The 15,383-nt window shown below is 39.8% G+C and overlaps 2 protein-coding genes across 6 annotated transcripts in view; one reads left to right on the plus strand and one right to left on the minus strand.

Annotated features, from left to right (window-relative positions):
• The window catches only part of CASP7 (caspase 7), a 131,788-nt gene that overhangs the window by 20,014 nt on the left and 96,391 nt on the right, over positions 1 to 15,383 (minus strand). Inside the window, exons 1-2 of one of the 3 annotated variants that reach the window (XM_052677686.1) lie at positions 846 to 896; positions 23 to 135 (exon numbers count right to left, since the gene is read on the minus strand). In XM_052677686.1, coding sequence (XP_052533646.1) covers positions 23 to 135 — 113 coding nt within the window. In that variant the 5' untranslated portion in view covers positions 846 to 896. Of the gene's footprint in view, positions 1 to 22; positions 136 to 515; positions 594 to 845; positions 897 to 15,383 lie in introns of those variants that run through there. The other 2 variants (XM_052677685.1, XM_052677687.1) reach the window with 2 other exon arrangements.
• The window catches only part of NRAP (nebulin related anchoring protein), a 46,241-nt gene continuing 37,056 nt past the window's right edge, over positions 6,199 to 15,383 (plus strand). For 2 of the 3 annotated variants that reach the window (XM_052677657.1, XM_052677660.1), the window contains exons 1-9: positions 6,199 to 6,473; positions 6,772 to 6,866; positions 7,558 to 7,645; positions 10,033 to 10,137; positions 10,620 to 10,724; positions 11,610 to 11,717; positions 12,537 to 12,641; positions 12,912 to 13,019; positions 14,452 to 14,556. In XM_052677657.1, coding sequence (XP_052533617.1) covers positions 6,402 to 6,473; positions 6,772 to 6,866; positions 7,558 to 7,645; positions 10,033 to 10,137; positions 10,620 to 10,724; positions 11,610 to 11,717; positions 12,537 to 12,641; positions 12,912 to 13,019; positions 14,452 to 14,556 — 891 coding nt within the window. In that variant the 5' untranslated portion in view covers positions 6,199 to 6,401. The remainder of the gene's footprint in view (positions 6,474 to 6,771; positions 6,867 to 7,557; positions 7,646 to 10,032; positions 10,138 to 10,619; positions 10,725 to 11,609; positions 11,718 to 12,536; positions 12,642 to 12,911; positions 13,020 to 14,451; positions 14,557 to 15,383) is intronic. The other variant, XM_052677658.1, reaches the window with a different exon arrangement.

The following is a 15,383-nucleotide window of genomic DNA, read 5'->3' on the forward strand; positions in this document are numbered from 1 at the left end:
GGAAATGAAAGTAGTAACTTACTTGGCAAAAAGTGAGAGTCTGCTACTTCTGTCTGGTTTTGCATCGACTATATCATCTTGGTCTCCATTACTTTTCTCTTCAGAGGAACGGCCTGCATGCTGATCTCCTGACATCTACAAGTAAAAGTACAAGAATGTAAGCATCTCTCAGTGAGCACTGTTATTTCAGTACTTCCTAACCAAAACCACTAACTGGACGCGTAGGAGACTGCCAGTTTGTTATGCTATGTGGTCCTTCACCAACTAAGCGCACCTATAGATTGCTGGTGATGCAGTACATGCCTGGCCATCGCCTGTGCATGTACATGCCTGTGGTGAATGCCTAAAAGTCTCTTGTCTAACACCGCTCTGAACACGGCACATAAGAACAGAAGTGAAAATCATTTTATGATTTAAGATCTTACAATTAGCTGCTGGAAAATTTTTCGTGATCTGGAAAGAAGCGTGTTGGGAAGAAAGCTGATACGTGCAAATAGGCTTGAAAGAAACTCTACCATCTTCCAAGGATGGAATCTCAATTTTTAACTTCTGTTTTGTCTGTATCAACAGCGTACAGGCCTTAGGAAAGAACGGAAAGCGTGCAGGCCACAGGCAGCAGGAGAAGCTGCCCCAGCGGAGCGGTCCCACCCATGCAGGTGGAGGAAATCGGCGCCGCCGACTGCAAACGACGCTCCGTGCCCTTCGCGAGGAAACGGCTGTGCAGCCACACGAATGGCCGGAGCGCTTCCAGCGCCCTGAGGTGCGAGGCGGGAGGGAGAGGGGCGGAGGGGAGGGGTGCGAAGCCCGAGGGACCCGAGGGGCAGGGAACCGGCAGCGGGGCTTGCCTTAGCGCTGAGCTCCGGGCAGGCGGAAGCGAAAGGAAAAGCGAAAGCAGAGGTGGGGCCTGCGGGCACGGCGCGGGGCGGGGTCTGTCCCGGCCTCCCGGGGCTGTGAGTGCGGCTGGGCTCCTCCGGCTCCGCTCCCCGTGGAGGAGCTCAGTCCCCCCTCAGCTTCGTCCCAGCGAAGAGAAAATTGCTGCTTTTTAACAGCGGCGCTCCTTCACACCCCCTCGAAAGAGGAGCCTGAAGTTTCATGGTGACGAGAGATTGTCTAGATCTAAGGAAATTTTTTTTCCTTATATAAACTTCATTGGCATTTCCTGGTCTTTCCAATTATTCACTGTGTTGCATCTCTGCTAATTACGATACCCCACTGTGGAGCCGTTGCATCGGACCCAGCAGTTCAGTGCACGGGCTGGAGATTGGCACAGTCTTGCTAATTACTCCTGGATGCGGGCTCCGATCCTGCAAAATCATACACCTACCCAGCAGCGTGCGGTGTTTAACATTCACTACCTGAAGAGATTCACATCAAAGCGACGTTTTTTCAGTGTAACTGCCTCATAATTGGCACAAAACACAGGCTTTGTAACAAACAGCCTTTTGCTTCTCGACAGGTCACTGCTTCGATGTGAGCGAGCAGCGTCTGAGCTGCGCGTGGCTCTCACCAAGTGTCTGTGCTGCTGCCGGGCTGAGCTCCACTCTGTGGGATTATGCCTGTAGCTCCTGGTTGGAGATAGAGCCAAAGCTTGCTGCTGAAAATTAAGCTCTAACAGAGACCCATGGCTCCTCTCATGCCGTCTGTTAGCTGCTTCTTTTCAAGAAGCCAGCGCCATTTCCAAATCTGTAATAGATCTTTAAGGACAACAGAGGAACAGAGGAACTGGGATCTTCAAGTAAGTGTGTGGAGAGGTGAGATGGGAGAGAATTGTAGAATTGTAGAATGGCTTAGGTCTGATGGGACCTTAAAGAACACTGAGTTTTCCAAACCCCCTGCCATGGGCAGGTTTACCACCTGCCTGACAAGCTGCCCAAGGCTCCAACCAACCTGACCCTGACTCCTCTAGGGTTGGGGAATGCACAGTTTCTCTGGGCAGCCTGTGTCAGTGCCTTACCATCACCACCTTCTGAGTAATTTTCTGCCTAACATCTAACCTAATTTTCCCATTTTTTAGTTTAAAGCCTTCCCCCCCTGTCCTATCTCTTCCAGACCATGTAAAAATTTGGTTCCACTCCTGCTTATATGTTCTCTTCAAGTACTGGTCTCCCATGAGCCTTCTAAACAAGCCCAACTCCACTTTTCTTCCTAAGAGTGATGCTCCAGCCCTTTGATCAGGACCGTGGCATAATCAGCAATGACTGGGACTGGCTCCTGAACATCCAAATACCCTTTCCTGATGATGTGTGTGTATTACCTTGGAAATCCATATATGGTATGCCATCTGTGGTTTCCTATATCTCAATGAAAATGTTTATATATTGTCATCTGGTCCTCATGGCCAAATTGGCCTATCTAAAAACATCTCCATTCTGCAAGTCATTGTAATGCTATTGAAAAAACCATATTGTGTTTCACAGAATTGTTTGAGTTTGCAAGAGCCTTTGAAGGTCATCTGGTCCAACTTCCCTTCAGTGAACAGGGACATCTACAGCTCTATCAGCTTGATTCCTCAGTGTGCTGGAAAACTGTTCTTAACTACATGGTAATTTAATATTTCAGTGGAAAATAAGGTGCTAGATATTTCAGAAAATCTAGCTGGTTTTCAGTGATGAGTAAGGGAGAAATTAGAAAATATATAAGTAAAAGGAAATATCTTGCTTCAGGGCACAGAATGATTGCTACCTCAAGAAGGGTCAGGAAGGAAATATTTTTTCATGTGTACTATTGCATAGCTGGCCATATGCATTACTGGGCAGAAGGAAGAGGCAGCAATGTGATGCATCAGCATTCCTCCTCTTATCCCTGGAGACTCACTCTACTCTCTAAAAACATTAATAAGGAAGCCTTTGGCTGGATATTTGCATTGTAGAAAAGGAATGTTTAACCACCGTGTAAGCAGCTGCAGGATGACAATGCAGCATGCCTTTGGGAAATTGAAAGGTAGATGGCAGGTACAAACTAGAAGGCTTGAGGCAACAAAATAGTACCTGTCTGGAATAATAACTGTGCTACGTTCTGCACGACATCTGTGAAAACAAGGATGGGGCTTTGCTGTGACTTGAGAGGCAGAGGCGAGGATATTTCTAGGTGGAAGAACTTGAGTGACTCTCAGGATGTTCCCTCCTAACTTACAGCTGTTACGTTTTTATGTATATTAAATGGGAATATTTGGACCATGTGGACGTTGTCTGCATGGGCTGTGCTGTGCATGCCTTGCACAGTTTTCTTCAAACTTTTAATTTAAGTTGAGCTACATCCTCTACATTTCTTTCTCCGCTCTGCCTTTTTGTCCTTTCGATTCTTTTTTTTCCCCATTTCTCTCCATTCCTGCTCTCACTTTCTCTTGCTCTTTGGCAACATTTGCAAAATCTTCCCGCTATTCAGTTTTCCAGACACTGGCAACAAAAGGAAAATGTAAGCAGAATTTGAGAAATGTGAACAGTTGTTTGCTGGTTTCCGAAACAAAATGCAAAAGCCTACTGTACATATTTGGAAAGTAGTCCCATAGCTGTTTTTCTTCATGTCTTGATAAATATTTTCCAACTTCTGGTTTTTTTTGGAAGCAGTGTTTGCTACTATGCTGAATGTGGTTAACACGAATAAAATGCTGTGAGCCCAGGTTATCTAATTAGCTATGTGGTTAGAGAAGATTATGATGAATTTGGGCTCGTGTCTGAATTTCTACAGGCAGCTTTTAACAGTGGATAGTACCCCCAGTTTGTGTGGTGGAACTGCACCTTTTTCTAATTTCTATTTTTGCAAAAGAGGGAAGATGTGGTTGCCAGGATTTATAGAGCCCGGCTTCCTGCTATTCATGCGGCTGGAAGGGCACAGCTGCTATTCAGGAGTGACAGAGAAGGCGGCCCTGACTTGAATGTCTGTTAAGAGGTTATTTTGTGTGCTTTTAGATTCAGATTCTCGATGCAGGCACGCTGTATAGTTTTCTATGCAGTTAATTCGATGAATAAAAGGTGCTTGGAGAGGTAACAATGTTTCTTCCTACTAATTTGCACTTTCAAGGTACTGTCTCCTTGTACTTTGTGTGTAACTGAGGTACTTTTAAACCACATTGATTAAGGTTCTACTGTTAAGTAAAGCCTTTTAAGATTTTCATTGATATCAAAAAGCCTTTATGGGGCCCTACTAAGGGAGGAAAAAAGCCACAATGAGCTTTTAACTGAAGAAAAAATGTCTTGCTAAGATTTGTCAAGATAACAAACTTGCACTGGTTTTGTGATTTAATTCCTTGCATGATCAAAATGGAACATTTACTTTGTAATGACACTGTACAATACTTGTTTTTTTGATAAATTCTCTTTTCTGATAGCAACTCTAGTTTCAACCCAGAATGGTGAAGCACAGACCATACAACAGGATGGTTTTGAGATGCTCAGGAATGGGAAAGTCTTCAATAGATTCCAGCAGAACTGGGACGGTATGGATGTGAGGGAAAATAGTGTGCTTGGAACGGGCATTGCTGGGAATGATGTTGCTGCACAGGATGTTACCCTACTTCTCTTTTAGGATATGCTCTCCGAGAAGGAGAACTTGAAAACATTGGCTGACTTTCAGACAAGTTGGTAATCTGTGTTCTGGTGAAAAGAAACAAGCATGCTCTGTCTCTGCTGACATGAAGTAAGTTCTATTTGTGAAAACTAGCTATGAGAAGCCTCTTGGCTTGGAAGGAACATGTGGTGCACAGAGCATCCTGGAGTCCCGTCCAGATCCTCGGTGTTAAATCGGCTCCTGGTTGAAGTCTTTCTGGTTTGGGGATGGGCTGTTTTCAGCACCTCTCTGTGCTCATTTCAGGAATGTGCTGAAAGAGAAGGGGGATATACGTCTTTGTTCCTTGTGTGGGATCAAAACAAGGGTTACCTAGAAAATAAATGATAAATTTGCTCCTGGAGTAGATAGACACAAAGAGGCAGCAGCTGGTAGCGTGCCCAGTGCTAAATAAAGAAGAGACAGCCTAGCCACTATGACCCTAATAGCTGTCATCTATATAAACATGATGGCAGTTTGAAAAAGCGTGAAAAGGTGTGTGAAAAAGGAAACTGGAAGACCACCACATTATTTAGGTTCACAGGTGTGAGCATTATAAATGTTACGGTGATATAACATAGTCAACATAAAATTGCTCCCAGTTCCCTAAGGAATACCATGAAGAAACACAGCAGTAATTGTAGCACGAGTTTTGTTCTGTAACCATATATTTTTAAAAGAAAATGGAAGTATGTGTATGTTCATATTAATCACCTCTTTTGAACAGCCTTAAGTGTTTGCAGGACTTTGTGCCATACCTATTGCTCATCAGATTAGTGTCTATTTTCAGTGTGCCAGTTGTTGACTGCACCTTGTGCCAGTACATTGTCAGCATTCAGGCATAGGTTAAGCAGAACAGTGTATCCCCATCTCTTGCATAGGAGGCTCTCTAAGCATACCCAGTGGAGGTGTTATGATCAACTGAGACAGAAAGCTCAAATCCTGACCATTTGTAGCTGACAAAATTTAGTAACTTTTTTTTTTTTTTGTTCAGAGTAGACTTGACAACCATAATAATTTGGTTGAATCCTAATATCAAACATAATGACTCTTAAATAGTGTCGTCAGCAATTTTTTTACTCAGGTCTGTGCCAACCTGCCCTTTGTGGACACTTTTAAGTATCTGCCTTGTTCATTCCATAAGTAAATTGTTCCTTTCTGATGTTTTTTTCCATGGGGGATAGATGTTTGGGTTTGCACCCAGCACATTTAGAGCTCTTTGAGATAAGAGGCCCATGTTGCTGTGCATCCTATATCTGGAATGATGGTTGACAAGACAGTGGTGGAGAACAAATGTACCTCTTCCAGATGTAATGAAGGGCTGGGATGCTCCAAACCCATCTCTGGCCTGCTTCTTTGGTGGTACCTCCTAATATAATGCTCCAGAGCAGCCCTACATAAAGTCATTTGCTGTGCATCAGGGTGAGCGGTGACTGATGAATTGCTGCTGTGTAGGCTTTTATCTTCCCCCTGGGCTTATGACAACAGGCTTTAGAACAAAACTGAAATACGAAATGATCAGACTCTAACGTTCACATGGACATGATTCGATTCCATGAGTTCATTCTTCTATTTAGAGAAAGATATTGCTACCCTCCCTTACGCACTGACACAGTTGCCAAAATAACTGCTCTTACTAACTGGCAGCTTTAAAAGCCAGCCTGCAGCTGACTTTGAAACAGAAGGTCAGGAAACGGAGCAACAGACTTCAATTCAGAGCTTTAATGGGAGCCATTGACCACGGCAAAAGGCCCTGACTGGAGCGTCTGGAGCGTGCTTTGCGCAGGCCAAAAAGTCACTTTCATACTCTTTGAACCTTTTGTATAAACCTATATATTTTTCACTCTGTGGATTTCAAGATGAATGTGCAGCCCTGTGCTAGATGTGGCTATGGGGTTTACCCTGCTGAGAAGATTAACTGTATAGATCAGGTCAGTTCTTTTTCTTTATTATTTTGGACTATAATAAATGTATAGATTGGAGCTTTTAACACAGCGCAGATCTCTTGGTTCCAGAAGTTCTTAACTCATAACTGGGATCAGATCTGAAATGAGTTAATAATAAGTTAAATAATAAGTTAAATAAAAATAAGTTAATAATGCATTTGAAGAGGAGTTTTTCAGGTTCATGAAATAGGTGGAATGGGTCAATACTGCAATACGAATCTCAATGGAATAATAATGAAACACAAATAATGTCTGTTTGGTTTCTCTTTTGTGGTATTTCCAGACGTGGCATAAAGCCTGTTTTCACTGTGAGGTGTGCAAGATGATGTTAACAGTAAACAACTTTGTTAGCCATGAGAAAAAGCCTTACTGTCAAGTGTAAGTTTGTTTCCTTTGGTTTTTATTTTATTTTATTTTTAAATATTGTGAAGTAATCCTAATGAAACAGATCTCCATTTAGACTCAGTCTGTTCCTATGCAATGCGTAATAATGTATTATTAGAGCCTGAGTGCTTATCTTTGCATTTAAGTGGCTCAACAATGGTGGGAAACTCTTGTTAAAGATAAAGCTTCCTCATTTGCCCAGCACGTTAAAAGATGCCAAATTTGGCTTCATTTCAGTATTTCAGGAAGGAAATGAACCCAACCATAAAATCCTGTGCTTTCCAAATCAGTGGTTAAGAGTTAACAGGTTGAGTTAATCATCAGGAAAATGTATAAAATGCAGATTTTGGAGTTGGTTTGTTCTCGGAAGTTTTTATTTTATAATGATCAGTTCCTGTCAAATTTGTCAGCAGAAAAAGGAGAGATGACAGTTGTTTTTTATTCTATTATTCTCTTTTGTTATTAGAAACACAGCATTGATATGATGATCATTAAAATTAATTTTGCTCTAGGCACCTACTCCATACAATAATAACTTGAACGTAATCTGAGATCTATGTTTGAGTGGGGGAAAAGTTGTGTACAGGGGGGGTGGAGGCTGATACTGTTTTCAAGTGCTCAAAGAGAACCTTTCTTGTGGGCTGTCTGGTACATTCCTCAAATCCTTTTATGCTTCCTTTCTTAGGCACAACCCAAAAAACAATACCTTCACAAGCATATTTGAGACGCCAATAAATTTGAATGCCAAAAAGCTATCGGAAGTGGTAAGTGAGGTAAGGAGTTTGATGGCCAAATGTGTTTGGCTCTGATTAAAATTTTGGTATCACGTTTAGGTCTTGTTATAAAAATATAAGTATGTATTCTGTATTTAGCCTTCTGTGCTCTTTAAGAGCAGTAAACGCTTCAGCCCAGGTTTGAATATAATTTTAAAAACTGTTTCATTCATAAGAAACGATACTTTCAAAAGGAAAAATGGATGGCAGATTCTTATACACCGTGTCTGGCAATCCATATGGAAGCGTTGTTTGCATAAGCTGCAGGAGATACTGCCCAGAGTATGCAAACTTAGTAACTAAGCTGGGGTTTACACAGCTGTCTGAAACAAGAATGACCTACTTGTTTTATGATCTCATCTGAAACTGATACCGAGTGCCATGAAACAAACAAACACATCTATCTCAGTCAGAGCTAGGCAAAAGTTCTCATAAATACTTTGTCCAATATTTCTGGAAAATCTGAGCTGGTATTTCATTTTTGTGAGGCAGCACAAAGCGTGGGGAGCTTTGCATGCTTTGCTGGAAATGTTTTGCTAGAATGTTTTGGATGGAGCAGCTTTCTGCACCTGACTAAGTGCAGCTATTGCAGAAGGCTGCTGTGCACCTCTGAACCTCTAGAGGTGCTCCGAGTCTTTTTTCTTGCCGAAAGCCACTGCTGTGCCTTGCATTGTTTTCCTCCAGGTGTATTTGTTTCAAACTTACATGCCTACCAACTTTTATAAAAACAAGAAACATTGAACCACCCCGTAATCGTTTGCAACCTCAGTTCTATGCCATATCTCTTTCAGTACACTAAAATAGCACTACTGATTGCAAAGCCATATTTAGTAAAAAAAAAACAACAAATGTGTTTAAATGTGATTAGACATTAATAAAAGAAGTAAGTTTTGTTACTTACAGTGCACTACATTATTCTGTTTTTCTGTGTTAGCCATAAAAAGTGGAAGCACATTTAGTGACTTTTATGAGATGCTGTATCTTTATCATTCGTGTGTATTATTATCGTGCATCAAGTTTGGCATCATCAGAGGCAGTCACTTTTTCAACAGTGACTGTCACACTTTAAGCCATGTGTGACAGATCTGGTGAGGAATGAGCTTGGGATTACTGTAGGTTCTATTTCTGGTTTTAGGCATGATATGACACAGATACTTCCAGTGCATATGAATATATACACCAGACAAATTATAGCTCAAAGATCATTCCCCCCCCCACCCCTCCCACCTCCCTGCCTTTATTTTTTTTAACACCTCAAGCACCTTCTGTCCTTTTCAATCACATAATGAGGTTCTGCTCCAGAGAGAAAATTGCTCAGGGTAGTAAAGAAGCTGATTCTGCAGTACTTACTTAAAGGGAGCACTTCTGTAGAAATTTTGCTTGTAGGAACACCATTTCATTGGTAAATGTATAAAGTGGTATTAAGTTGCTTCAATTCCTACTGCATTTTTTTCTTATTTTTAAACTTAACCAGAAAAAATATTTCTTCATTTATATCATACTCTTTTCGTGTAAGTGAGTATAGAGATAAAAATTCAGCAGCTTCTCTCTACACAGAAGTTCTGTGTTGCAGACAAATCATTAATCTCTGTGTGCCTCTTGTACTTAATTTATAAATTGAAAACTGTGCATGTTGAGTATCTCTTCTCTGTCAGGGCAACAAGGCTTGTGAAGGGCTTGGAGAATATGCCCTATGAGGAGGGACTGAAGGAACAGGGGCTGTTCAGTCTGGGGAAAAGGAGGCTGAGGAGAGACCTTATTGCTCTCTTCCAGTACCTGAAAGGTGCTTACAGCAAGAGCGGGGTTGGTCTCTTCTCAGTGGTGACAAGTGACAGGATGAGGGGAAATGGCCTTAAGTTGCGCCAGGGAAATTTAGGTTGGATATCAGGAAAGAAAGAGGAAAACAGTGGCCCAGGACTTACTATAGTATTCCCTTGCATTTACACTGTCAGTGTATTGCTCAGCAGGAAGTAGTTATTTCATCTAATACTGCATTGGTATGTTCTGCTTAAAAGTTCTTTTAGTCCTTGTAGATTTTTTCCCCAAAAAGTGTTATCCGAAGACCAAATTATTCTTTTAGAGCTTCACATCAAATTTCAAGTCTAATACACCATTCCTTTACAGATGTGCAGCTTCACAATAGAACTAGTATTAGGTAGAATCTTATTGTGTGGGTTGCAACACAAGCTTTGACCTTAAAACTAAAGCCAATTTTGTTGTGTGAACAGCACTGTTTTTGTTGCTTTGATTTGCATTACTCTTTGGTTGCTGCAGTTCCTGCAGGTTCCATACCACTGTGGACTAAGACTGCGCTGACCTTGTTTGTCTCTGTTCTCCTGGGAGTGCTGTACCAACATGCTACTAATTCCAAGTTAATTTTTTTGTAGGTAAAATATCGAGAAGAGAGTGAGCAATTCAAATCTGCCTTTCAGTGGGATGGGAGGTCCAGAGACATTGAAGCTGCTTATAAAGCCCAACATCTGGCCAGCCAGGTAAGAGATTACCCTCAAGTCTCCAAGCCTTAAGCTCACAGGATAACAAAGTTTTCCCTTGGCAGGTTTATTCACTATGCTAAAAAAGCGAAATGCTTCTTATTTGGCTGAACTGTTTATGGCTAAGTAGCTTGACTGTAGCTTAGGGTGCAAGAACCAAAAGGTGGGAGAGGATGAGCATACCTACCTAATAATTAGGCTGCTGCTTGTACTGACGTACCAACATGCTTCTTTGCAACTGACACTGAAGCTTCACAGCAAGTGATCTGGTTCCCAGGGGAGTTGTTTGGGTATCAATCCAGGATCTTATGTCCTGACATCTTAGTGTCTGGCATTTTGAAGATATGTGGAGGCCTTGTGCTATATGTCATTGGAGGGTAAATTTTGCTTCCACAGCATTGTGTGTTTCTTCCTTTTAGACCATCTGCTCACTTTTTAAAACAAGGATGCAGCTCAGTAGTTATTTAATTTTTGTTTTGTAGAATGCTTACTATGCTGCCTATCAGGGGGGAACATCATGGTACTCAGGAAACATGCCAGATCCTCAGATGGTCAGGATAACTCAGGCACAGAAGACTCTGAATGATGTAAGTGCACTGACATATGAAATAACTCAGTTTCATGGCTGAAAAGTGCATCAAACTCAAACCTTCAGTGAGATGCTACCAAAAGAAATACTGACATATCTACTGCTGCATCAGGGGAGGTTTGGATTGGATATTAGGAAAACATTCTTTACCAGAAGAGTGGTTGAGCACTGAAATAGACACCCCAGGGCAATGGTCATGGCCCCAACTTGCCAGAGATCAAGAAGTGTTTGGTCAGCACTCTAAGACACAGGGTGTGAATTATGGGTTGCTCTGTGTGGAGCCAGGACTTGGAATGGTGATTCTTGTACAAGAAGAAGAATTTTCTAATTCAAGTTATTTTACTTCCATCATTAACAGTATTTAGCCATGTGAGTAATTAGTCACACAACAATGTTATTGCCTATCCTGAAAACCACACGTTTCTATGTTTATGTAACAGAGATGCACTTCAGCTATTATCAAAGATACCTGACCTGACCTTGATTATATCTTTATCTTAGTACTCTTTTCCTCTCTAAAGCAGAACTTATGATGGAAAGCATGTGTTATTTTTCACGGAGTAGAACTTCCTTCGACTGTCTTTCCTTTATAGGGGAAAATCTAAAGTATGACTGTCTCTGCCCTTACAATGGGTTAGAGCCCTAAATAACACAGAAAACTAACCATGGATTATAGATACAAAGGTGGAATGTTGGTTGGTTGGAGTTTGTTTTTTTTTGTCTTTTGTTTATTTGTTTGATTTTGGAAGTAGGACATATTTCTACCTAACAAACTTATATGGTATAAGCTACAGACCTTCAGGAAGGGGAAGTTAAAAAGGTAATAGTATTAAACTACAGTATGATCCTTTAGAATAACAAAACCCAAATGTTAATTTTGCAGCTCCAGTATACAGAAGAATATGAGCTGCGTCAAGGCAAAGGCAGCTTTCCTGCTATGATCACTCCAGGCTATCAGGTGGCTAAGAGAGCTACTCAACTAAGCAGTAATGTAAGTGTTAGCTTTTTAAATCATGTATTAGACTTCCTGAAGGTGGAGAATCCTGGGTTTTGGCCATTCTTTTTAGACAGTGTACTCTATGATGAACACAGTTCTACAAATAACGTGTTGCGAGAAACATGATTAACAAATTTCTTTGGGAAAAATAATCATATAAGATAAATGACAATGCAGACACTTCCTGGAAGATAAAACAACTTTTTCTGTAATGTATTACAACCTGAATGAAATCATGAGCACTCAAAAACTTTTACTTCAATGCTTTTATTTTCATTTGGTGGCTTTAGTAATTTTTTTTTTCTCATCTTCTGATCTTTTCCACTCTCTTTATTATATGAAATTAAATATTGTTAATATTAAACTTAATTCATTTACAAGATAAATTAGATCATATATACACACAGAATTGCCTTTTCATAAAAATAACAATTCAACTGAAAGTGATCAAATAAAAATAAATCCTGAACAAATGGTTTTAAGGTATTACATTTTTTTCTATGCTGCCTGTATTGTTACCACAGTATGACCTTAATAATGTCTGTTAATGTCTGTTCTTGTAATAATTTAATCAAATGTGCGGCTCACATAAATTTAGTACCATTTAAAACTTTGATTACCTGGGGCCAGTTCTGTCTCCTTCCAGCATTCACTTCAAGGAAATGGAGATTTCAGCATGCCTAAAATTCAACTCTGCAGTGGGGAATCTCTTTACAATTGCTGCTTTCTTCCTACTGATAATTTCTGAGAGAATAAATATATTTGCTACTTCTTGCTTGTAGTATGTATTTTATGTATGTATCTTTCCCCCAGGTGGAATATAGGCGGGGACATGAAGAGAGAGTTTCAAAGTTCACCTCTGTTGTAGACACTCCAGATATACTTCATGCAAAGGCTGGAGGGCAGCTTGCAAGTAATGTAAGTGGAAAAAAATATAGGTTGATTCACTTTTGACTCTGAAAGTGACTCTTAAGATATTTATAAATCACTTGCAAAATGAACATAAAATAAAAACTTAATACAAGACAGTTTGGCAGTTGACAGCCATTGAATACTGGACTTTGTAACTTTAAGACCTGATTATGTGTGTAACCAAAATACATTTCTCTGATCAGTCCTGTTTGTTTTGTTTGTTTATTGCTGTTGTTTGTTCTGTGTTTGTTCTATTTTGTTTGTTTGCTTTTACAGCTGAAATACACTGAAGACTTTGAAGAACAGAGAGGGAAAGGCAGCTTTCCTGCTATGATCACTCCAGCTTATCAAATTGCTAAGAGAGCAAATGAATTAGCCAGTGATGTAAGTGTCCAAAGCAGTCTCTTTTTTGAAAGAAAATTCACTAACAAAATTGTTTTCTTTTTAAGGTATAAGGTTGAATTTTATGCACAAAGGGAAAATCTTTTTATTTGTGAATAAACACTGTGGATATCTGTTCTCCCCTTTACCCAGCCTCCTGTTGCATGGTAGGTAGAAGGAAGACAATAAAGAATCAGCTGAAGGTCTTTGATTTCATTCCACCCAACCACATATCAATTAGAAGGGCTGAAGAGCAGTTCTAACTTACACAGTAGCTGCAATACTCCTTGGTGGCTTTACATCAGGGGAGGGCTGTGTTGGCAGGGTTCTGCTTTGCCATGACTTACCATGCTCCCAGTGAGTCCTTGCAGCTCCGTATCTCTTGTGCACCATTTCAGAATGAGATTTACATGAGGCAAAGAAACAAGCTTCTTGAACACCAATTTTATATATTTATATACACACAGACACACATGTATATGCATACGTTTGATATAAACAATTGCTTTCTATTCTACTAATTTTACTTTTTATCTTTTGTATGTGTGTGTTTGTTAAACTCCTTGATGTACTGATCTTCATTGGCTTCCTTTTCCATTCCAAACAGAGCAAAACATCCCTGTAATCCTTAAAAAGCATTGTAAAAGGATATCAGTATTGCTTCAGAATGCACAATCAATTGTGTTTTGTCATTGGAGAGTGAAAGTAAAGCTCTATTTGTTGGATAAGATAATATATTGTGCTAACTCAGTGGAAGTGAATTTAAAACATTATTAAGAGTCCTCAAGGAGAATCAGAAGAGATCTGTAGTTCTGAAGGCAAAAGCAACTTACTCTAAAACATTTAAATGCCTTTGTTTGCCTTTGATCTGTGAAAGACCCTTTGTAAGCAAAGAGAAATGCTGATTAAAGGGCAGCATCAGGTTAAAGGCATTATTTTTACTTCAGCAGTAGTGCAGATCTTGGTCCAAATTTGAAGGTTGATTGCCTGGAATTCCCTTGATCATTGGGAGATAGATCATTCAGAAACATTCCACTTTATTAATGGCATGCAGGTGACAATGTTGCAAATTAAGTAGGAAGAAGTGCTCTGTGATAACCATGAATTTGCATTACAATTAGTTATGGGTTTTTTTTTTTTTACCTTGAACATCAGGGATTAGCCTCTGAGAAGCAGGAGGTATTGAATACATTGAGCTCCTGGTATGGGAAAAAATGGCAAGTCCAACATTTATTGTGTATGTTATTAAGTACACCACTATTGTTGCTATATCTTTAAGTGGCATACCTGACTTCTGAAGATTGGTGACAACAGGAATTATCAACATGTGTGTGCCATTGTTTGTTTTTTATTATACAATATCCGTGGACTGGGTTAAACTCATCCAGATGATTGTTTTCCTTTTATTTATTTATTTTTGTTTAAATCCTTTTAGGTAAAGTATCATCAAACGTATGAAAAAGAAATCAAGGGAAAAGCCAGCCATACAGCTGAAACAGATGTTACTTTTACAAGAGAAAATGTGGATCAATATGGTCAGGTATGCAGCATCTGGGAGATCGCTGTCATTGCAGATCCTCATAGGATCATTTGGGTTATGGGAGGATAAGTCCTACTGTGACAAATCTTATCTGTGTACATGAATGCACTGGACATTTCTGTTACAGCATATTTATGTATCACTCAAATGTGGTCATATGTGGAAAGTTTTCGTTCTGTTGAAAGTAAAAATGTAAATTCAGCTGGGAGAAAATGTGGAAGGGTCATGAAATGATAGAAAGCTAGTTAAAGTAGTAAAGGATATTTCTCCTGCTGTTATTTTAAGAAATCTTAGAAGCTTTGCAGCTCTGAATGTGTGCAAGTTTTCTTAGTTGTTGGCTCTTCTACAAAATTGATATTGTAAGACTCACAGGTTGTAGTTCTATGTACGTGGAACCAAATAGGCTTTAGTTCTGTTTTAGTCGTCTTCTTAGTTTCATTTCTTTTTAATTGTAACACAATTATTTTTGTGGTCTGCCAAATAGCATCTGAAGTTCTTTTCTAATTAAGGTATGCCTCTTCCATGGAAACAGCAGAATTAAATAGAACTAAATACAACTAAATGGAATTTGAAAGGAACTGAATGATGTTTCTGTATAAAAGAAATTATATGGTTAGTTTAGTTTCTCTTCCTAACTCCTTATCAGACCTATATTCTTTGGAAGGAATAGGAAGTACGTTGTTCTAAGACACTTGGGAATTTTACATTTGTTCACTGCTTCTGTCCAACTTTACATCTTTGTGATGTGTGAAAAGCATTCCATCCTTCAATAATACGCATTTAGAAGGGAGTCTTCAATTAGTTTCTATCTTTAGAGTTCATACAAG

This window comes from Tympanuchus pallidicinctus, unplaced genomic scaffold (assembly GCF_026119805.1).
Source record: "Tympanuchus pallidicinctus isolate F22 unplaced genomic scaffold, pur_lepc_1.0 scaffold16, whole genome shotgun sequence".
Classification (NCBI taxonomy): domain Eukaryota; kingdom Metazoa; phylum Chordata; class Aves; order Galliformes; family Phasianidae; genus Tympanuchus; species Tympanuchus pallidicinctus.